Genomic DNA, 25,225 nt, shown 5'->3' with positions numbered 1-25,225 from the left:
TCCAGCAATTAAGCTTTCTTGGTCGCATTTTAATCAGCACAGGCCCTTATCAAAGGACAAACACAACGATTTGCAAGCCTTTGAATTTTAAACAGTCTTATTGATTTCAGCACAATAAGTCATCTCTTGACACAAGAAGGAAATTCAAACACTTACAATTTGCAGCCACCGCTGCTATAAATTTTACAGAAAAATGGCTTTACTCGAAACAGCGACATCCTTACAAAAATACAATGTTATTAGGTAATAAATTTAAAAAAAAATGTTCCTAAATAAACCAAACACGCAAATTATAACACCCCCACATATATCGTGGATTTACTGAAGATATATGTTTTAAACGAATATATTTTGAAAACATGAATAACAGAGTTCCCTGCTACAACTTAAAGGAAACGTATATTAGTGTGAATAATCATAATAATAATAATAATAATAATAATATTATTATAATTATTATTTTAATTATTTCAAAGTCATGGAAACCCGGAAAAAATGATGGATGAAAAAAGGGTAACATTATGTATAAGGATTAATTATCTGCTATGAGGGGTTAACCCTCTGAGTGCCTGAGTGATAACTGACCTTATTTTTTAATTTGTTTTTCCCCTCATCCTCGCTCTATCTGAATTATTTTAAGTAGATGATTCTGACCTAAGTTAGTGGTGGTCCATTGATAGTTCTTACTAATAAACCTTAGTTTAATAATCCATGTAACTAATTTATTAAGTGACCTATCACTGATATGGTCAGCCCAGTTTGGTAACTTACATTACTTGCATGTAGATATCACTATACAAACATGCTTACAAAACATTGTGGTATCTGGCTGCTGTCCTGTGAGCAAGTTCTCTGTAGGGGTATTTCCCACTTGATAACAGTATCAATTGTTCCTTTGTAAACCTGAGTGCAGGTTGTTTTAGACACCAGGGGATGCTATGGTGGTTTGATGGAGATGCAGGAGGAGGTGGCCGAATCTGGAGAGTGGGTGGGGGGGATCAATAGCCTGCTTATGGTAGACGGGGGTGGCATGGCAGAGGTGGCAGAGGGCAAGGTCTGCATGGAGTAGTGGTGTGTGTGTATGCTGTGAGTGCTGAATTGTGCTCCCAGTGGTTCCTTATCATCACCCTGGGCTGCTTACGGAGCTGCTTGAAAGGAGACTGCAAGTTGGCTGAGCTCCTCCCCCCCTCTGCACCGTGTGACAACAACAACCCGTCCACAGAGCAGCCAGCACTTTTCAGCCTCATTTTCTCTCTGTCATTCCTTCTCAGTCTTTGATCAATGTGCTGCCAGAGAGAGCCCGAGTACTGCGAGCCTCCTCCTCCTCCTCCTCTTCACTTCCATCTCCCAACTTTGTACTAGATCTGGAGAAAACACACACACACATACATACATACACCAAGCCCCATCGGAGGGACAAACAAACAACACCGCTACAGCTGCCTGGTGGACTTTCATTTTTTGTTTGTGTGGACATAGGGGGGGGGGTTCACCGCTCCCCCTTGTTAAATATTTAACTGATTACATAACAGCTTTCGCTCAGAACTTTTTATGATTTGTTTATGTCATTGTTCTTTGAGCCTCCAGTAACTTTTTTTCTCCCCAAGTATTGCAGCATTAAGAAGTATTGCTCTGGGAGGTACTCGCATGTAACCATGGCTGTGCCGGCAGCTTTGATCCCACCGACTCAGCTGGTGACACCTCAGGCAGCGATCTCTACGTCTGCATCCTCCTCATCCTCTTCCAACAACTCGTCCTCCTCCTCCCCTTCTCCTTCTGTCGCTCCTTCGTCGTCTGGGCCAAGTCTCTACCGAGCGGAGCCAATTGCTGCCACCACGGTGACATCCAACATCAGCACCTCCACCAGTATCACCAACAGCCCAGGGACAGGAGGTGGCAACGGGGTCAGCAACAACTGCAGCAATAACCAGACTCTGGTCACCAACAGCACTAACAACAACATCAGCAGCCACCATCACAACCCTCTACCCAGCACCCCGACCACCTCCACCAACACTACCTCCACCTCAACAAGCAGCAGCAGCAGCAGCAGCGCCCTCAGTACCAACCTACCAGGGAAACCTGTCTACTCCACCCCATCTCCCGTGGAGAACATCCCTCAGAACAATGAGTGCAGGATGGTGGACCTGAGGGGTGCTAAGGTGGCCTCATTCACAGTTGAAGGTTGCGAGCTTATCTGCCTGCCCCAAGCTTTTGACCTTTTCTTGAAGCATTTGGTTGGGGGGCTGCACACAGTCTACACTAAACTTAAGAGGCTGGAGATCACCCCAGTGGTGTGTAATGTGGAACAGGTCCGGATCTTGAGGGGTTTGGGTGCTATCCAGCCCGGGGTCAACCGATGCAAACTTATCTCCAGGAAGGATTTTGAAACCTTGTACAACGACTGCACCAACGCCAGGTGAGTGCTGGCTGTCTTTAGTAGGGCTAGTGGTGGCACCTAGTGCACAGTCTAAACTGGTCCTTACTAACTATACATTATACAGTGAAGTTGGAATGTACCCGCAATGAGTGTCAATGTGTAAGTAAGCTAGGGCTGTGCATGGAGGAAGGAAGCTTTGTATAGTATATGCAAGTATACAACTATCCTACAAGTTACGAAACGAGTTCCAGGTAACATGTTGCAGGTGCCCCTGGCAACAGATGACTTAAACTAACCGTGAAAGCAGTCTAGAACTGGAGCTTTTATCTTCATTCTCTTTTACCTGGGAGTTAAAATACAGCTTCAAGTTGTGTCTAATATGTTTTATCCTTGCTTAAACAATGCACTTTAAAGGATCCTATTAAAGTGTTCTTCAAAAAATCATTGTTTGGAGTCACACCTTCCCTACAGGTAAAGACCCATATCATGCTCATGTCACTGAGCCCTCTTCTAAGTATGAAAGTGTTGAATGCACAATTTGTAGAGAACATAAATTAATAATTTCTTTATAATGGCTCTAAAAATCTCCAGAGAACAATGGAACTTTGTAAAACTGTGTCTTAGTTAACACGTTGTGTGTTTGCATTGATGACACTGCTGGTACTGAAAGGGTTACACCAGAACAATTTCTTATTTCCATTAGTTCAGTTAAAGAGTGTTTCTTTAGAAAATAACCACACTAAGATATCATTTGTGCTGTTTCTTACCAAATGAATTAACTTTCTCCATTTTCAATGTACCTATCTAATAATTAGATTGTGTGTAATTGAACAGGCTAACCATTGTTAAGCTTTTGTCCTACTGAAATCATAATGGTGAAAAAGTAGATCAAGTTAAATCACTGAAAGTGAATAAAGAAATACAATAAAATAAAGGGATATATATACATATATATATATATATATATGACTGAATAGTTACCAAAGTAATCTTGAAAGCTAGTCAGAAGTGTCTTCCAGTAAACAAATCAAATAAGGTATATTCAAGGGGAAAGGGGACTTTGTGCACTTTTTCCTTTTTTCATCTGTAGCATATGGCAAACCAGGTTTTAGCATAAGGTGGGATTTATTTGGTTGTGATATCAACATTAGTCAGCTAGTGGGATTCACATGGGATTTAGATGTTTGGATAGGAAAAAAATAGCAAGTGACCTTGCCAAGCACCAGAAAGCTGTCTTTCCCCATGAGGCATGGGTATAGTTATAGTGCCAGTGCCTGATGTAGACCATAAATTAAATGACCCTTTGAAGATTTTATTATGCTGTAATATTACAGTACATGTGAAAAGCAAGTGTAGATAGGTCAGTGAAGCATTCAAATAAGGAAATGGGCTCATTGGATGCATCCGATTGACTTCAAATACAAATTGAAAGCATCAGTTTTGCAACACCTATTAACATTGTCTGTCTATGGGACTTTATGCAACTTAAATACAAGAATCTTAGTATATTTTCTTCCGCACGGGGAAAGTATTCAAAAGTGGCATAATTCACTGCTCAAAAAAAATAACAAAATAAAAAGTAACAAAGTTGATAATGTGCTATTCTACTAAATACCAAACAAGTATTTAAATACTTAAATGTTAAAGGATCAGTGCAAAACTATGCATTTTTCATCCATGCAGAATTGCAGAATAATTGTTCATATTGGTTAACTAGTCTGAAACCATAGGCCATATTTACAAAGCATAATTATTGGGCAAAGTTCTCAATGTGGACCAATCACCATGGTAATCAGTGGAATGTACTTTGCCCGAGATATGATCTTTATATCATTATTGTAATTATTATTAGTATCATTTATTCATATAGTGTCAATAGTTTATGTAGAGATTTCCATAATGATACATATGTATAAGATACATTGCTTATTTAAATTTATTCTTACTGGTCAGACAAATGTGGTAAGTTGTCCCTAAAACCATTTCATGCTGTAGGAGCGTAGGATAAATCATTGGTGATCTTATAACATAATGCATATATTATTATCTCTTATATCTTTATTCATTGATATCCAGATACATCAGAATGTTTCAACTTTAAAGTTCAAAAAAGTTTATCTTTTTTATTTTAAGGGTTAATCACTTATTTAAAGCCGAGAAGGTCTTTGCTATTTTGATTATGCTGATCAAACCTATTGGTTATCCAATCTGGCAATTGTTTAATCATTCACATGGATAATGATACTATCAATGCTGGTAATACTGAAATGTAATACCTCCCTAAATATATAACAAAAAAAAATTAAATGGCACTTGAACTTTTGTTCTTGAATTTTGTATAATTTTATACTTTTCTGCTAATTTGTTAGACTATTAGTCATACAAGTGGTATTTAAAGTATGCAAACTAAAAAAAACCCAATGCTTTCCATTCCATTTACAAACGCATTTATATCTCACAAGTTGCATTTGCAGTTAATTAACAGACATGTTTATCATAACATTACTTGTGGTTTTGACCTTTAACCCCCACCTTTCTCATTTATTATTGTGTCGTACATGTTTTATCAAGGTCACTGAAACCTGACTTGTGGTGAACACAGCAAATTTAGCTGTGCATTTATAAACTCCAGAGAGCAAAAAAGAAAGTGGTTGAAAATAAATCTGAATATATGTGTTAGAAATAGTATATTTCTTACACATTAACCGTTTTGGTAATATCTTTGATCATACATAGTTAAACAACATTTTTATATTTTTTCAATTTTTTTCTGGTTTTATTTGGTCACATTGTTTAAAATAATTATTTTTAAATTACATTTATTTAAACATTTTTATCAAGAATAACCAGACACAAATAAGAGCCATTGGCTTCAGAGGCTGTTCATCTTAGAAGTTTTGAGTAAAAGCCATTTAAAACCATTAACGTTTGGACTGTTGGGTATTACCAAAGCAGTCCAATCCATGCTGGAGATTACATAATGTGCCGTAGACTTCTCAATAATTTAGCGTGCTCTTTAAAGAGACAGGAAATTTGGTAAACCTAGAAGTACGACTGTTAACGCCATTTATTGTTTTGCACACTCTTTCATATATAGTTTATAAACTAGAGACTTACTCTGGCAGTTATTCAATTGCAGGTTCCATATCTTGACATATTATTGTACTTTGAAAAATTGAAGTATTATCGCAAGAAGTCAAACTGACTGATGCAAAATTGTAACAAATATAATAAAAAAAACATGTATTTTACAAACTTTTTGTATTAAAAGTACAAAAGACATGGTTGTACTTTGGAAAATGTAGTGTGCTATCTCAGTTTATTTCTCATATGTAAGAGAATATATGCCCTAAATGGTGTCAACCTTTGTTCTGGTTATTTACTTATTTCAGTATTAATGATGTGTTAAAATACATACCATGTTTATAATATTAATATTATATATTTGCACTTTCATAGAGTGAGCAAGTATCTGTTGATTATCATCTTTAGTTTTAGTTTTGGAAACCAAATATCATTTGTATAAAATATTCTAGAATCTGTTATTATTTGTGTTGGTAGATGTTCCTATTATACAAAACAAAGCTAAGCAAAAGGGCATCAAATATATTTTATCACAGTTCACTTATACAAATAATGGTATGGATTATAATGATATATATTAAGTAAGTATATCTGAGAAACTTAAGTAAACATATGTCATACATGTGTTAGTTAAAATAGTTAACAAAATAGCATAAAGAAGTACTTTTCATGTTGAAGTGATCAGTTAGGGTTAAATAAAGTTAATTTCAGGTTTAGTGTTGTTTTATTGCACAGTCCAACCAGAAATGTTAAAAAAGAAGGTTTACAGGGGTATGAAAACTTGGTATGATGTTGTGCTTGGTATTTGATTACCCACACCATGACCAAAATATGCAAGATATTTATTACAAGTCTTACAATATTTAACTGACATCAGTAACATCCATTGTGAAAAGGGTGCTGAAAGGGTTAAGCTAGGAAGCAGTTGCATTTTATGAGAGCTAGAAGTCACATTTTGTTGATCTATCATCTTTGGAAAAGTATATCTTTGGAAAATCCATATCACCTGTCATAATCAGAATTTAGTATCTATAGATTACCTTTCCAAAGGCCCTCAAACCGATTTACACTTATAGCTGTTCTGTTACTACTCAATTACAGTTGGATAGCCAGAGGCACAATTAAATGCTGCTTGCCCAAGGTCAAACAAGAAGTCACAAGTGCTGTCGTACAGTAACATTCAACGTTTTGCTTCCGACTTTCATATGAATTCTATTTCTTAAATACAGGTTTGCACAGGAAATGTTAGGCTTTAACGGTTCAATAAGTTGTGACGTGAATGTTTGATGTCTGCCGCATATGTCTTCTTGAAGTTTTTCACCATAAAGAAGGGTTAAAAAAGCTGAGCCAAAATAAGTGTGAACAAAACAAACAAAATTAATAATAATAATAACATCAATAACTTCTTCTTATTATTATTATTCTTCTTATTATTATTATTATTATCTTTCATATAAAACATAGGCACTCTTATTTTAAACAATATATTGTTTTATTTTTAGTATTAGCTAAATAATATTTAGTGCCTTGTTTTCAGTAAGCGGTGGTATTGATGGAGTTGTTCAATAAAGTAAAATAATGGTTGGACGCAGTCATATTAAAATATTTGCTGTAGAAATGCCTGTCGAGCTGGCTGTTAAGAGTGCATTGAGGTGTGAATAAATTACATTTACACCAATTCTCAGTTGTTAAATAAACAAATATTGTATTTGTTAAAATGTTATTCCAGCATCTACTTGATCAATTACTTTTTTGTGTTTTTGTGTTAATATTCCAGTATTTTTCCTAATATCACATATCCTGTATCATCTTTCTGGATCCAGTGAGGGAATTAGCTTTGGTTACACTTGGCCTCAGGAAATAAATATTTCACAATTCCATTCATCCTCACATTGCCTTGTAACTTTCTATATTCTGAGTGCTATCTATCTATCTATCTATCTATCTATCTATCTATCTATCTATCTATCTATCTATCTGTCTGTCTGTCTGTCTGTCTATCCATCTACATGCCTATCTATCATCTATCACTTATGTCCATCTGAATTTCCATATATCAAAAGCAAAATTGAAATGAATTTAACAGAGACAGACTTTAATGTTAAATAAATTACACAATAACATTTAAAAATCTGCTGTTTTAATCGTTTGACAGAGCTCCTCTTACGCCTGTGATGAATAACATTGTGAAGCAGCTGAAATGGCTTTGTTTAACATCTTTGTTCCTAGAGGCACTGAATGGAATCAGTTAGCTGGTATGACACTTTTGTTGCAAATAGATTTATTAAGCAATCTGAGGCTAAAAAGGCCTAAGAAGGAATAATATATTTTTAAATATTGTACTAAATTTGGTTACAAAGTAATATTTCACTACCTACCCAAAATTGCCAGAGATCATGTAGTACGGTTACCATATAATATGGTACGTCGACCACATTTGAAAGTATTAGCAAGTCAACTGCAATTCTTATTGTGGCTAATATTAAGTAATGAAACAGTATCTACCGTAAGGCTAATGGATTTTCTTTGAAACCATCAGTTCCTCAAGTGAATGCACATCTGAACTTTTAACCAGGGGTAGTTCCGCCATGTTTTATGCTGCCAGAAAACCCCCAGGGAAAGAAACTTGACCTGCTTTTATGAAATCATAGAATTACATTTATACAAGTTATCCCAAGGGGAAAGAGTCAGCAGATTCCAGCCCAGTCCCTGTTATTGAAGTCATACAGGTCACATTTATATATTTTTTACACATATCTGATTAAAAGTGTCAGCTAGTCCTTGTGGGTGCACTTACATAATTATTAATAATAGAAAAATATATTTTATAATTATTTGAATAGTTGATGTATGGCAAGCCATGAGGTTAGTTGTACGCTAAGAACATGTTAGATTAGAGCAAACACAGGGAAGTATATCATTTATGTATTCATTTATCAACTAGTGGGATTTTTAGTTGCGTCTTTGTTTAATAAGCCTTGATGTAAATTACGAACATTTGTACAATAAACAGAGACAGCAGAATGTGATTGCAGATGCTGTTATCTCAATAAAAATGGAACATTTATTATAAATAATTTTCTTAGGTCTGAATACTACGCAGCACCTTGTAAGTCAGTCAGTGTTGCAATCTAATAATTGACTCACATTTTTGGCATACAAAGTGTTTTATTACGTTTTCTATTTTAGCATTATATTACTATTTTTAATTCTTACTAGTTTCATTAGAATATAATGTTGTGTGATGTAAACTTATCCAACTTTGGGTATGTGTGTGTTGTTTGGTGTTTATTTCTATTCTAATAAATTCTTAAATAGCCATTTCACCTTTCAACCTTTTCCGTGACAGGGGGTGATCCAACAACTCCTCAGCTCTAAAGGTTTACTCTCTAGAGAGACTCATTGGCTTAAGGACACCTTTGGCACTCAAAATGTTAAATATTAGCTTAATGTGTTATCTTTTTTATATTATCGGTGCACTGCTTAGTGAATTTTATTTACCAATTGCTGAAATAGACAGAATACAAGTCGCTAACAATAGGTTAAACTGATATAATATTAATAACCAGTACTCAATAATTAAATTAACAATGCATGATGTACTTGATTTTTATATTGTACTTTTGTAGAAATGTACCGTATGTCAGAAATATCAGATGTCATACTCTATTCCATTTGGTATTTTTTTTTGTGTGGGAGGGATTAACACTGCAAAGAATAGTGAATAGATCATTGAAATGGCATAAATAAGGCCCTGCCTAGCATCCGAGGGTCTTTGGTGGGTGAACGACAAGAATGCTGTTTGTTTTTTTTATACAAGTTGTTTGTGATTTGAGGTACCCTCGGGAAATCTCTTGATCATATTCACATCTGTTCCTGTCAAAGTGGGTGCTAAGATACCGGTCACCCAGCAACCACTTCCAAAAGGGAATTGGGCCGATAATAACTTCAAAAAGCAATGACAGATGTTAGATTATGATGAAAGACAAAATGCATGAAAAATGAGCTTCTTAGATTCGAAAAAATTTGTTCAAGCACCTTCATGCAAATTAAATGAATGCTGAAAATTAGCATCTAGTAATTTATATGTTTGTTGAATCTGAGGAGGCAAAAAAAATGAGACATTTGAGTGTTTTTCCTCTCTTGTAATTAACATATGAAACAATGTCTTCCTTTTAAATATGTCTGTGCGTTCAGGTGCCTTATTTCAACCACAATCCTACCTGAGACAAGTGTTTTAAACTAAGTTAACTTTGATAAACAATTAAATTAAAAAAAATGATTACGTACGAAAGTAATCTCATCACCTCTGTCTTTGGTACTAATACCATTTGCATTAATATAATATCCATTTAAATAAATTTAGTGAAATTTCTTAAGGTTCGGTCTTAATTGGTCAATCAATATTTTTCTAATGTATCTTGTTGTATTACAGTTGACGCCGGGCTCATATGTGGTAGAAAACTGCATTATTAATTGAAATGTTAAAAAATCATTTTGGTTCCCTTAACAACATAATTATTGGGATGTTCGCTCAACAATCAGTATTTGGAATACGAAATGGAAATGTTCTTTTGGAGAAAGGACTTTGAGCTTTCGTTTAGCAATGTCTAATGTGGTCACGTAGAGAAATTGATTTTCCTCAGAAATTAATTAATTTTTCATATCGCCTTAAGCTGCAGTTAAAAAGAGTGCATAGTTGCCTGTTTTTTTCCAGAAATATTGCCTAATCATATTAATACCGTTGCCCTAAGGATGAAAAGATAATTGTACAAATGCATTTGGAAATATGTATCACTGAGTATTTATGATTAAATTATGCAAATAACCCAGCTCTCATCGTTTCCAGACACAGATTGTCTAATTAGGATTGATATGCTGAATAGATGTTCCAGAATTTGAATACAAGCATGTCCAAAGAGCAGAAAATTGGAAATGACAAGGCTGAAATACTAAATATAAGTGTATTTTTCGCCAAACATTTTTATGTTTTATATGTATCTGTATACACATATAGATATACTAAGCCAACGCTACAAAAAATGTGCAGTTTTTTCCAGGATCTATCAACTCATATTCCCGTGACAATTTTGTGGTCACGGTCAAGAACATAGGGATAACTGCAGTTTTTGTTGTTGCATCTTGTAATGCGTCTTCAACAATAGCAGACAACACATTATATGCAATAACATATTTGTATATTCCGATCAGTGACTCTAAAAAGCTCAGTTGGTTTTAATTCCTTTCTGTTATATATCTCCTCCATTCTTCTGTGCACTTCCACCATAGTTAATGCATTGTCTAGAAGCAAGGGTTGGTGATTTAGAACATGCAGTGAAGAGAGCCGAGGTTCGACAGTAGCTGTTACCATTCCAACCATTGTTAGCAGTGGGTAGTCACTGTGTATGAACTCTGCTGGCTCCTGCTTCCCATCTGCAAGATGATGGATTGCTATGTTTAATACATTTCAGCTTTTGTCTAACTGTCACATCTCGGACAGACATCGCTATCAATGACATCAATAGCGATTACAGAACACTGCTCATATTAAATCCATTGGTAAAAAGATTTTTTTTTTGCTTCTTGCAAATGGAATTGAACACGCTGCCCTAAATGTTTCTGAATTATTGCAGAAAAACAAAACCTTACGTGGAGCAGGAAGACAGCTTTTCCAACAAGACTATTTGTATGATAAATATCTATACAATACATCTTAGCTTCAGTCTACCGATGTAAAGACAATTGTGAAATCACTAGGGATGCTGACTGATGGAACTATTTAGAATGTTTATGTGACTGTCTTGAAGCTTTTATTCCTATGCATTTCTTAATTTATAGCAAAAGTGAAGAAATATAGTTTTGATAAGAAATATAAACCTAAGCATTTTTAGAGAAAATGTCATTTCAAGGATCAAGGAAAGATTTGTGCACAAAACACACATAGTCGCCGTTAGTAATAACTACCAAAGATGCACAGTGAACATTTTGTATAACAGATAAATTCTTCTTTAAATCATTTACCATCTCCATATAAGAATGGAGCACATTAATGCGTTAAGGCCCAAAACATCTAGTCTACTCAAAAATACACATCTAGATAACCTTTCAAAAATATCATGCCTTGGGGGGTCTAAAATCCAAAACTCGAAACAACAATTACGAAATGGCTATTCAAATGGAGTCCTGCAGGCTGCACATGGCCCTCAAGGGCCTTTTTATGGGCCCCCGGTCTGTCTAGAAACTTTATAGTTTTTATTAGATTGCGTCATTGTCTTAATAGGGTTCCTCCCACCTACATTTGAATTTTGAAAGTTTACAGCCCTCATCATGAAAAAGCTAGACAGTACATAATTAGGTAATAAACAATTTCCAATATCTCCAACTAAACAACCAGCTTAATGAGCTGCTACTAAAATAAAGTTGTATAAATTAAATATAAGATATAACTGGAATGAATTTTGCACATGCAGTAAAATTTATATTGATCATATAGGTATATGCTAAATATTGTATACCTACCTGCAAGGTACAAACCTTAACTGTTTAGCCTTTCTATAGTTCTGCAGTGGGTATTTCTTACAGATCATTATACAATTCTAAAGATTAAGTGAGGAATGAACTAATAAAATAAAACCCCAAAACATTTTAGTTGTAAGAGTCTTAGCATCTTGTTTCAGTCTTTGTTAATCACTTGGCAAATAAAAAAGGCATTTTTTGTAACTATTTCCTAAGCTCACAGGTTGGCATCCTTTTCACAATTAGTATAAGAATGATGTACATATAATTTGCAATGGCTTTCTTATTTACACAAATACAGAATATTGGCATTATAAAACAAAGAATGTCTTATAACCCCCCCAAAAATGGAATTAATAAAAAAACAGAAAGAAAATCAGAATTTAGGTCATACCCTTAGAGATGCTTTACTTCATGTGTATGATTTTACAGTTGTGTTTGTTTTATTTACATGCCGCACATAATGATGCTCATTTATTTCTACTCCACTCTTTAGTAAATATGTATTATTAGATATTACCTGCAGTTCAGAAGCTGATGGGAATATTTATGAATTTTTCAGCCCTGTACCTTACTATATTTCTGTCTCAACGTGCATTTCTCCTTTTGATTTTTAAAGTGATAAAATATACATGTGTAGTACAGGTTGTGAAATTATGACATGCTCTGAATACTTACTTGTTAAGTATGGATTACACATATTCATTATTTGATAAACAGTCTGCTAAATAAAACTCTTTATTTCAATAACATCAAGATACAGATCCATTACTTGCTCTACAGTATGACACTGGTTATGCCTTTCTTTATGTTCTCTCCTCTCTCTTTTGTCTCTCCTTTCTCTATCCTGTCTTTCCTTTTCTCTCGCCCTTCTTTCCTCTCTTTCTCTAGTCTTTCCTCCTTATTTTATTTTCTTTCTCTTTCTTGTCTCTTCTCTTTTCTGGACTAAACCAAATATTTTGGCTTTCTAAAAGCCATGATCATAGCCACGCCCTGACCACATCCCAAGTGCACCTCTCAAAGGGTGTCCAGGAATGGTGGCAATTCTAGCTTCACTACAAATTTCAGTTTTTAAGACACCTCTCAGGTACCTTGTAAGCATTCTTTTATATAAACCATTTCTATGTTAACTTGATGGAAGTTTCACTGACAAGGTGGCTTCTTCTCCCATAAACCTCAAAACTCTCCAGAGAGAGTCTAAAGCTAATCCCTGACTAAACGGAAAGATCAGCCTTGACAGTTGTTATGAAACCTTTCAAGCGCACAATACAATTGAGAGTTGGACTGATCTACCAGCTGATAAGGCTATAATTAAAATAATCAGTAAAACGCTATGACTTATAACCCTATAATACCGCTGTGTCCATGCGATTATTGCTTAGGTACATAAAAGTGGTAAATTCAAGTCAAACATCAGAAATTAAAACATGGCAACATATGATCTAGTAAAATAGTTGATGATTATTAGTGACAAAATGCTGAGAATCTTAGGCCCATATCATATTTTGTCATCTGTGCTCCAATATTATAAATCACTTGGGCTGATGACTTATGCTCTACACACAGCTAATCTCATACATGCAGATTACAAGGAGCATAGCCATACTCATATGCAATATTCATCAATTTATTTACAGAATATGGAAAAGGTTCATTACATTTGGACTAAAGTTTTGAGTGCCACATGTGAGACAGGAGCTTGTGAGACAGGAACTTGTAAGTGAGGTCATGCTAAGCTTTAAAAGGTAGCACTAGGTAGCCTTCTTTAGATAATTTGCTAATTTCACTTTCAGGTTAATCTAAGTGGTTGTGGTGTTGGTTCTTAAGGTCCGACATCAGCTCATGAGTTTGCTATCCAAGGCACAGCAAACATATGTGGTGCTAGCAAAGTAGCTTAATCCAGGACTCTGCATGAATCTGGGCCATGGAGGGTAGTATTGCGGCTACCGTGCAGGGGCGGTTACGGCGGTAGCCACCCAGCAACATCAATATTACACCTATGTCAGTACTCCTAAGGACCACATATCATAATTTTTAAGGAGGGTTCAGGCTACCAATTTGGTGATAACTTAATATGGTTGTTAAATATCCAATACAATTGTTGCCGTGTATTCATAAACACTGTAGCCATTATATTTCAGCGTGACTCTGTCTTTATTATGGATAGATTAGTGACATTTTGACATTGCACAGTCATGAGGTGTCACCAGGTGTTAGCAATGTTAACAGAGCAGTGATGGCAAGTAGTCCAAAACAGACAAAATCGTTCTTATGACACAAAACAGGCAATTGACACAGACTGATTTTGACTTGTTTAACAGAGTAGAAATTACAAGCAAACAAGAAAAATTATAGTCTGTTTCAAGTGTAGGTGAATGTAATATTTTGAAAATATAACACTTGAATTAAGAGGATACTGTATATATCTGTACTGTGAAGATTGATTCTTTGGTTGAAGGTAATACAGTAAATAGATATAAAGTTAAAAAAAACTTTCATGTATTTGGTACATTTGGATAAGAATAGACTAATTATAAGTATGAGTATTACCCATATTTGTTTATAATGTTATCCAAAAAAACATTAAACACTTAACAGTGTTTCAAAAGCAGTTCAGTCAAATATTTAATTGCTGGCAAAACATTTAAACTGATAGTGTATACAAGTAAAAAATTTAGAATTTAAGTAGATCTTTTTTATGTGGCTGTTGTGGAAGAAGACTTGTCATCAAGAAAAGAAAATAGCATAGCATTTGGGACATATTTCCAACAAAAATGATCGTTATTTGTGGAATGCCAACAGTAGACTAAACCCTTTACCATGAAAATTGCCAAAGTATTTTATGTAAGCAGAAGTACATAGATTAGTAATAGTATAAGATAATGAATCGAGGAATATGTCATAAGAAAAGAAATGTAAATTAGACTCCAACTTCATTAATTGAATTTTAATTTTGCTCTATTTGAATTTAGAAATGAGCCTGGACCTCTTGTTTCTGGTGTTTTATCAGCTGTTATGACATGACAGCTATATTATATTTAATTATAGAAACATACTTGACAGTACAGAAGCAGCTTTAGAAGAATTAACATACGGGTGAGAAAAAGTAAATTGCAAGCAACTGATTTTTCCCATTTCATATAGGCTACATTTTAGAGACACGTAGCAGAGCCTCATGACCGCAAGGATAGCAAGGATAGCTTTACTAAACTACTGAATTTACAACTACCAGCCAGAAATGTGTTTGTAAAATACAGATCAAATGAAGTGCATTGTTTGTCTTCTAAATGCCATAGTAACACAAATAGGACACATTACATAAAATGTCTTGTTTACCCCTGAGCCCTAGCCAGTCCTCTAACCACACCAGCTAAATAAAAAAGTACCCCTCTTTGTCCATTTGAAATTATGTGCTGGAACTATTACCCTTTTCACTTTTAAAATGCATGAAAGGGAGAAACTCCTGAAGTACTTGCGTGCCTTTTGACTCATACTGAGGCTAATACTAGCTTGGGTGTTCTTGCTGTTACTACAAGGCCAGAATGAGGATAACGAGGCAGCCCTAGTACTTTAAGGCCAGCCTAATGATGTCAGCATGGCCGATGGCTGGATGTGACATGGAACATGCTAGGTTTTTAAGCTCATGTAGCGTGTGGCCAGGCATATCCAGCCAGTGTCCGCACATTATACCTTCAGCAGCAGATTGGGTGTGTAAGGAGCGATGCTGTACAGTAGCGTGTTCTGCCAGATAGCTAGTCTGGGCCTGTATTACTACAAAAGTAGGGACATCAGCCAGTGGCCCAGCCCCTTAGTGATCAGTGCAATCTTGCTTTCCATCAGATTTATAACCATCAGCAGCAGATCCTTTGCTTCCTCATTAGCGCCTTAAAATACAATTTTTGGTAAAGCTGATGATAAACTTTCAACTTAATTCATGCATTATACAGGCCCAGACTTAGCAGATTTTTTTGCTAAAGGAAGGCCAACATAATGCATCAATGATGTGACACTTGCAAGATGACAGAAACCCCTTAGTATCATGACATGTAACTGACATTTCAGAATTAAAAAACTTACACAAATTTAGCAAATTCATTTTATAGCAAGTACGCCCACATTTTTAAAAATATATTTATAAAAATATATTTTTAAAAATATCATATTTACAAATATTGGTTTAGCTTCAGCTCATTTAAGGTGAATAGCCAATGAATTAGAATAGATTATCTGATATATTACTGTTTTTTTATTATAGTCTATTGAAACGCTGCCTTTTTAAATACTGCTTTCTTTTTTTGGCTTTGTTATCTTTAGAAAAAAAAGACTGTTCTAAATTACAGTAAGTTGGCACTTGCATGTCAATAAGCTTTGTTTTACTTTCAGTGCAGAATTCATTTATGGAGCTTAGCATTTATTATATGATTTGCAATTATGAGCAATTATCAGCTACTTCTCCATTTCAGAACACAAATTATCTGTACGTTTTTAACATTTCTGAGACGTACACTTTTGAAAAGTTGTCAAATAACCCATATTTTCTTTATATACTCACTCTATAATTAAATAAGTTAGCTAAAGTGTTGAATATTTTATCTACACTTCGTGATAAGGCAAAAGTCAAACATGATTAAAGGAAAAAATAGGATGGAGAACCAAGGGGATGATACATTCATTGCAATTATTTGTCTTGTTGGGATGTTTTACTGTGTATATAAATTATACTGCTAAAAGTGTGATATTGTTATGTGTAAAACTAGTTATCTAACTATATGAATTGTGTTTTCTGTTTGGTTTTTAGTGGTGGATTAAGTAAAGATGGAAAGGAAGAGAAATGAATGAATATGAATGAATGAGAACACGCTAGGATTGTTATTTTAAATGTGTCATGACAGTTCTACATTTTTTGTGTACAATGCTGAATTCCAGTTTGAGACATATTCATTTTAGCGATTCATCCTGTAAAATTTGAGATGAAATAGGCTGCCCAATGTCCAAGGCTGGACATCACACTAGATATGAACAGATAAGATTATTTGAGTACAAATGAAAATGATAAATTACTAAGAGACAGTATGTTTAGAGGGAAAACAAGCTGCCTTTCAAGGACTAGCTATGAGGTCTCAATCTTAAAGCGTCATTGTAGGGGGGCAGTGTACCAGTATTTAAAGAGACAGGAAAAGAACTTGTCTCTAAGCTTAATCCGGTTTTCAAATGACTGAGTAGCCTAGGAAAATCATTCTTTCTTAGAGTTTTATTTCTATACTATCAAGCTGTAATGCTACACTAAGCTTAAACAATTATTAAAAGAATAAACCTAAATATTTTTTGAATTACAAGACGAAACTGGTATGTCGTATCCACTGTTGAGTGATGACAGTAATATGTTAAGGTGACACATGCCAGCAGATGGGTAGAGCAATGTTAGAATTGTAGTCCTGTCACAGTGATCTGAATACAGTATATGGTATGAGAATGTAAGAGGGTAGATGGCATCAAGCAGTAGTTCACTTCACTGCATTTAGGCGCTCAAACAAATATGGAGCAGGGGCCAAAAGTTATTATCAGAAGAGTCATGTAATAAAAATAAATCGGAGATTGGGAGTCATGTACTGGACCCCCAAAGATTTGTAATGTTACTGTGTCAGCTTTTAGCTTTAGGCAGGGATTGCTGCATGAAGCAGGTAGTATATTATGGCTTCCTGCAACCATGAAAACGAGTCAGCCAGCTGATATATTGTAAGAATGGTAGGACATCATACAGAAAAAATGTCTGATCTCTGCAGGGATTATTAACTAATGTCAGAGGTTATGGAATTTAACTAATTCTTAAGTGTGTATGATGATATGTTGTCTGCAGTTTTCTACGTGGTATCCTCATTCACACTATGTTTGTGGAATTCCAAGTACAGGTATATTGGGGAGTGGTGGTTCTTAAGAAAAATTATTTGACTTTTGTTACTTTTATTATTTGGTTTCTGATATATTTTTATTAAACTCTTGAACAAGCTGCCAATAGGCTTGTGATTAATCAGCAGAATCTTTACTTTTCGCATTAAACTGTAAAAGCAAAGTTTTCCTCTTGAATGAAAGTCTTGCGTTAGACTTCTGTGAGGGAAGAATATGGCTGCAGAGTGTCCCAGGAGTAACAGTCTCACTGTTCTAAAGGTTTTTTTTACAGTTGCCTTTAGTGATCATGGTTAGAGGATCATACCATGTTTGTGGCTAGCATCCCTGAAAGATTTATAGCCTTGGATATAAGAGACCACATCCAAAAAAACTTTTTCACATTCATAAGATCATTAGGTCTTCAAGAATGTATTTACTTATCAGACAATTAGCTTTTTGTGAGATTTGTGAAAGTTGTCATAAAAATTAAGGGAATTAAGGTTGTTATAAGTCTCATCAATTTATATTATAGCATGGATCCTACTTTTAGATAACTGAAAGACAAGACTTATAATTCCTGCTTGATATGGTTTATTCATTGTGATTAAGAAACTGATTGGTATAACTGCAGTCAGGCAAAGCACTACGGTATAACCCAAAAGACTTAAAGGATAGCGAAAACGCAACTTTAATAATGAAGAATTCTTTGTTTTATATGACTTTACACTCGCCAATAAGAGATTTCTTATATAGCACACTAGCAAACCTAGATAAATATGTAATTTACTGGGAATGTCACAGACAAGAGGTGTACAAATGACGTACATTTTGTAAACAATTAATATCCTCACTAGGAATTTTAGTTTCAAGCTTAGTACTTTGAGGCTTTGAGCTGTCATATCTAAACATTAAAATGTAGAAATGTTTACTATTAGTAAAACTGGAACTCTTAATGAAACTAGGTGCTGACAGAAGTAGAGCTTAAAAGGGAAGTCTCATGGGTAAAATAATATTTTTGCTTAGGATAAAATATAGTGCTGTATATAGTCATATAGATTAGCATTAAATAAATCTTTGTTTTTTCATATTGTTCCAATAAATATGTGTTATCTTAAGCCCTGGAGGTTGCCATTGTTGTCAATTGTTGTATTTTGGGTTACTTTCCCTGCTCAGACACTACACTGAACTGACTGTTTATGGCAAAAAAAGCCCAATAAAATCCTTTTTTCCATAGATTTTATTGGTCAAAGTGTCAGTTTCTGGGTGATTAGGACTGAGCCATTTTATTCTTTACCACAAGATAGTGATTCAAGCTGTATATCTAGTAGATAAGGATAAGATAACACAGAACATGTACATATGGCCAATACAGAGATGCCTGTAAACATTATAATATGCAGAGCTCTTCTTTAACACACTATGCCAGAAAACTAATCCTGATCATGTGCATAAGATTCACCTATACACGTCTGTAATGTATTTAATGAAATGGTCTCAGTAGAAACCTCATATATATATCAGTCAGCTAAATGGCCTGTGGTCCTTTTGATTTTGTTGTTAGTGGGTTGATCAGGGTAAACGTGTGAGTCTTTGAATTAAACAAGTGTTACATAAGCAAAAGTGGACGACTTCTAGTGTAAAACGCCAAAGCTGCAAAAAACATGTAAACAATATATTAGTTTTTATACAATGTTTTTGAACCTGTCAGCCCCATACAAATTCTCCAATATTGTTGAAAGACTTTTCTTGAAAAAAAAACAAGAAAACACACACAGCTGGCACACACATACACACAAACACAGTTGCTTTTGAAACTAACTTGTGGCTTTTTAACAACAGTAAACGAGCAGCCTTTACTACAGTGATTAATGCACACATCTCATAAATCTGTTGCAAAACAAAGGATTTCCGGTTCCAAAGCTGTTACATTATATTGAAATGCATGCAATGGATCTGGAGTATTTGCACTCATCATATTGTAATGACAGTTTTATTAGATTGTGACATATCGGCCTTCTCTAGAATTTTGGATCTATGGTTTCCTCTATCTTATGGACAACCTTTATGTCCTAATATCAGAGTTTTCAAATAAGAGAAAAACATTAATATTAGTTCAGAACACAGTTCAATCTCAGCATATTTTAATGGATTTTAGATGCCGTGGATTTAATGGACTGGTGTGCGTTATGTCTATGTAATTTGTTGAATGGGTTGTACAAATTTTAGATTTTACTAATGTAAAGTAGTCATTTGCTCAGATCCGTAAAGGCAAGAAGTATTCTATCATCTCATACAATGAAGTGCATTTCATTCTTTTCCTATTTGGACATCTTCATTTTGTCAGGCTTACAGACTAATGAGAATAGCTGTTTACTGTCTACACACTAAGCACGTAAGTGCCTTTCAATAGAAGTAACAAAAAAATGCATGCAAAGATAATGCGTAGCCTGAGAAATACTTGTGCGCTGACAGCTATCCAACAGCGTTGTCACAGCAGGAAGACATCAGTTGAAGAAACAGATAGCGACCTCAAAAAAAGTTTGGTCAGCAGCCTGGACAGGGTTTCAGTAGATTATAAATCACCCCAGGGTCGCTGTGTTCCCACCATATAGAGAGCATGGTTGTTTTATTATTGTAATCTAATGAGAGTTGGGAGCAAAGGACATCATTAATGTGCATTTTGAAAAAAGAAAAAAATATTGTCGGTTACAATTTCAAAACTATACAATTTCATTTGCCATTGAAGTTTAAATTGCAGGGTTAAATCTTCACTAGGATTCAGTTTCACTTTATCGCTAGATCTAATCCCTTGTTTATGAATTAGAACATACTTAGAGAATTTCATGACTGTGTTTTTAGGAATAGCCTTATATTAAGCGTGCAACATAGAGGCAAGATATTACACACTAGATAAATAGCTAGTCAATTTACTCTCTTTGATTTTAATATCTGTGCACCAATAGTCAAATGGCCAGTGAATAATACCAATAATAATACCTTTTTCACTTTTCAGACACCAGTTAAACAAGTTTAATTTACACGTTTCAACATTAAGCAGTTCACTTTGCTCCTATCCGTATCCTTTCAAATGTTATATCTCTGAAAGGGGGTAATTTATGTCATTTGTATTAATGACACGCAGCGCTTTGTTGAATGCAACAGGAGGGTGTTCACAACTGTGTTGTGATTAGTACTGGCGCCCAATGAATAAAATTTAAAACCTATTTCAAAATATTTAATGGATTCATTTTGCACTCGGATTTCACTCTGTGTTTTGTTACAGAGTAATATGATATATATATATATATATATATATATATATATATATACCTTGATAGATATTATAACATTCTGTTTACTTAATTATAATGCAATACCTGAAAATGACTCTCTCTATATATATTACCTGTGTTTTGTTGATTGATCCATATTTACAAATTTCCAACAGAAAAATCCCAAGTTTTAAGCATTATATTAGTTAAGAAAAATGTTATAAATCAGTAGAATTATATATATAAACACTATGTGATTTCATATTGTCTGCAGAACAAAATCTAGAGCTAAAATAGATACCCTAAAGTCTAAAGTTTAGGGGTACTTTTTACAAAACAGATGTGATTACATAGACAACTTGTCCAACAAAGGCGATGAGTAAATAAGCAACCAGCTTTCAGAAGATCTTAATAAAAGGAAAAGTTAAATGTATATCAGTATTAAATTATTATCATTGAAGATCTCCATTGAAATAGAAACCAAAGGACCACAAGTGACCTTTCTTTTTGGCTATGAATTTGGTCTTGTTCTTTTAGGTAAAGGGGTTTAAAACTTGATTGGCTCGTCAATTTTGCCAGCTTTCCACTGAGTGTCTAGTCTGCTAGGTATTGTTTTGTGGCTGCATTACACTGGGTCATATTAAGGGACGTCCCCTCTACGCTGAACTTTACATTACATTTTTCTTCTTTTTTACCCATTTGAAATGTTTTTCCATTTCCATTTATTCATATGTTTTGACTAGTATAATAAATTCAGATGTGTTAATTACTAGGCGAGGATCTCAATTAACAATGATTGTCAATCACTTAACAGATGATGGACAGCAAGGTGATTGAAATACCCCTTTGGGCACTTAGCTGTATATATCTTACTATACACGGTATTTCTTCTAACGTCAACTACGATGTTTATTAAATCTCAGTGAGCCCAAGGCAGTGTTTAAAATGTAGTAGCCATTTTTTTTTATTCTGTAGTTTTACATGTGTAATAGTGCAGCTGCTTGAGATGTCTCAACCAGATGTTAGATTGAAGGATACCAGCAAGCTCTACTTCTCACCAGCTGCTGCAAGTGAAAGAATTACAAAGTTGAAATAAAATTATAGCAATAGTTTTGAAACTCTTTGTACTTTTGTGGCTTGTGGCTAAGGTAAATATAAAAGGGAATGCTTGCTTTAGATTAGCAAGTAGTTAATAGTGATGAATATTTTTATATGCGATGAATAGCAAAAATTTGGCAAAATTTGTTCTTAGAAGAAAAAGTTCTTTTAAACTCAAGCACAAAAAAAAAGTTGTAACGGCACATAAAATATAGCACTGTGATAATTGTTACAGAATACAAAAACATTCCCGTTGAGATAATGTTAATGTTGCATTTATAGTTATATAGCAGGATAGCCCCCCCCCCCCAAAAAAATATAATGGGAAAAGTTTAATCAGTTACTAATTTAATTTTATTGACAGAATGAATATGCCGGTGCTACCTACGTTACCATTAAACAATAATGTATAATGGATATTTATCCTATTATCAGTGCATGGAAGGCCCGTTTATAATGTTTGGTGGTTCCTGTTTTGTGTGACTGTCCTATGCTGTTCTGTATTACCGTATTTGCTCGATTATAAGACGACCCTGATTATAAGACGACCCCCCAAAATCTGAATATTAACTTAGGAAAAAAAAGAAAAAGCCTGAATATAAGACGACCCCAAAGGAAAAAAAGTTTTACCAGTAAATGTTAATTCATGTAAACTATTTTTTTTAATAAAAGCTATGATTGAGAAAAATATATTTTTTGTTTTTATATCTTGTATTTTCCAACCTGTCCCCCAGTTACGCACATCTGCCCCCAGGCTTGCCACTCCAATATGGCACTGTGGCCCATGATATGCCTTTTAACCCTCTATATGCCACTGTGCCCCATGGCATGCCTTTTGACCCCCTATGTGCCACTCTGCCTCCAGAAATGCCTTATACCCCTATATCCCATTCTGGCATTTAGGGGGTTAAAATGCATATTATGGGGCAGAGTGGCATATAGGGAGGTATAAGGCATTCCAGGAGGCAGAGTGGCATTAAGGGAGTTAAAAGCCATTGTATAGAGCACTCTGCCTCCAGAAATGCCTTATACCCCTATATGACATTCTGGCATTTAGGGGGTTAAAAGGCATATTATGGGGCAGAGTGCCATATAGGGAGGTATAAGGCATTTCAGGAGGCAGAGTGCTCTATTAAATGCCCCCTTAACGCCACTCCAGAAATGCCCTATGCCCCCATTTAACACACACACCCTATACACCCATTTAACTAACACACACACACACACTCTCTCTCACCCCTCTCTCCCCTCTCACCGGTGCTTCCAGCAGGGGCAGCGGGTTGACGTCGCGTTCCGCTGCAGCCAGAAGGAGGTGGAGTTGGCAGCGGGGGTTTGTATGCGTCCGTCGCGTATACTTTCCCCGGCTGTCAGAGATCAGAGTTCCCCACACCGGTGGGGCACCGGTGCGGAGAGCTCTGATCTCTGACAGTCGGGGAAGGTCTACGCGACGGACGCAGACAACCCCTGCTGCTAGCCACACCTCCTTCCGGCTGCAGCGGACGTTGTCTACGCGGATCACGTACACGTCAACCCGCTGCCCCGGCAACACAGCAGGAAGCACCGGTAAGTGTATGATGGGGGGGGGTGAGACAGGAGGATCCAGGTCCCCTGCAGTGGTGCGGGGGATCTGGATCTTAGTCTCCTAATCAGACCTCTATTTGAGGTCTGATTAGAAGACGACCCCGATTAGAAGACGAGGGGTATTTTTCAGAGCATTTGCTCTGAAAAAAACCTCGTCTTATAATCGAGCAAATACGGTAATTCAAATGTTACACTGCATGTTCGCCAGACTTCTGACATTTACTTTGTCCGCATGTTTAAATGTTTAAAAATAACCTGATCATTGTGAGTTGTCTTGTTGCCCTATGAGCTTTTTGTTGATGTGAGGCAGCTTGAAAGTCATGCTTGGCCTAACAGGTCAATAAGCAAATTATCTTTCAGGGACAGTTGTTGATTTATTTGTTGATATGATCAACATTGTAAAGATATTTCTGGTAAAAGAAAAGATACTGTTAAGCTTTTTAATCAGACGCCACAGTCCACCCTTTTAACGTGTTTTATTAGAGGTTGCTCACAAGTCTATTAAACAGTTCTAATAAAACAAATCATATAATTCCAACCCTAAAACTATGGCTTCCACATCTTTTAATTAAGTTAGGCGTAATACCTCCTTCAGAGAAGGTATAATAATGTTATATAATAAAATCAGGTTAACATAGGTGCCACCTTGCTATATTCAAAATACGTTATGGTGGGAAGAAGAAAGGTGATGAAAATTCCCTCCACGTAAACTTAAGAAATAAGGAAACATCGCCAAACATTAACTTATATCCACAAGACAAGCCTAAAGACACGTGGAAATTTTCACATGGAAATTCTATAGTGCAAAGGATTCTGGGTACATATATGCAAATCAGGTTGACAGCAATCATTTGTTACATATATATATATATATATATATATATATATATATATAGTATCTATATTTGAAGTATAATGTGTAGAAGGGAATGTGCAGGAATGTGTCAGATCCACTGTAACAACTTAATGAAACTATTTATACATGTGCCTGTGTGTGTGTGTGTGTGTGTGTGTGTATGTATATATATATATATATATATATATATATATATATATATATGGACCTGATGAAGGGAGGATAACTCTCGAAAGCTTGGCTTTTAAATATTATGTTAGTCCAATAAAAAAGATATCACCGCATACTCTGCAATACTTTGTTTTTTGACATCTACTAGACTAATACGGCTTCATCCATTTACATATATATATATATATACCGTATTGGCTCGAATATAGGCCGCACTTTTTCCCCCCACTTTAAGTTTTTAAAGTGGGGGTGCGGCCTATATTCGGGGTCTAGCGCCTGACGCCCGGGACATGCAGTCCCGGGCGCCGGGCAGGCAGCGGGGTTTGGATACAGATCCCCCGCAGCGGTGCAGGGGACCTGCATCCTAATCACCGATACGCT

General features: G+C 35.3%; 1 protein-coding gene across 4 annotated transcripts in view; it reads left to right on the top strand.

Moving 5' to 3' along the window:
* Positions 1–1,655: 1,655 nt before the first annotated feature.
* LOC149299863 (dachshund homolog 1-like) overlaps positions 1,656–25,225 on the top strand; it is a 162,285-nt gene continuing 138,715 nt past the window's right edge. For all 4 annotated transcript variants that reach the window (XM_089485896.1, XM_089485895.1, XM_089485893.1 and 1 more), the window contains exon 1: positions 1,656–2,419. In XM_089485896.1, the coding sequence (XP_089342022.1) occupies positions 1,656–2,419 (764 nt within the window). The remainder of the gene's footprint in view (positions 2,420–25,225) is intronic.

Source organism: Sceloporus occidentalis, unplaced genomic scaffold (genome assembly GCF_023333645.1).
Source record: "Sceloporus occidentalis isolate IW3139 unplaced genomic scaffold, rSceOcc1.0.p SCAF_27, whole genome shotgun sequence".
Taxonomy (NCBI): Eukaryota; Metazoa; Chordata; class Lepidosauria; order Squamata; family Phrynosomatidae; genus Sceloporus; species Sceloporus occidentalis.
Note: the sequence above shows the minus strand (reverse complement) of the source record. Positions and strands in the feature narration are given on the sequence as shown.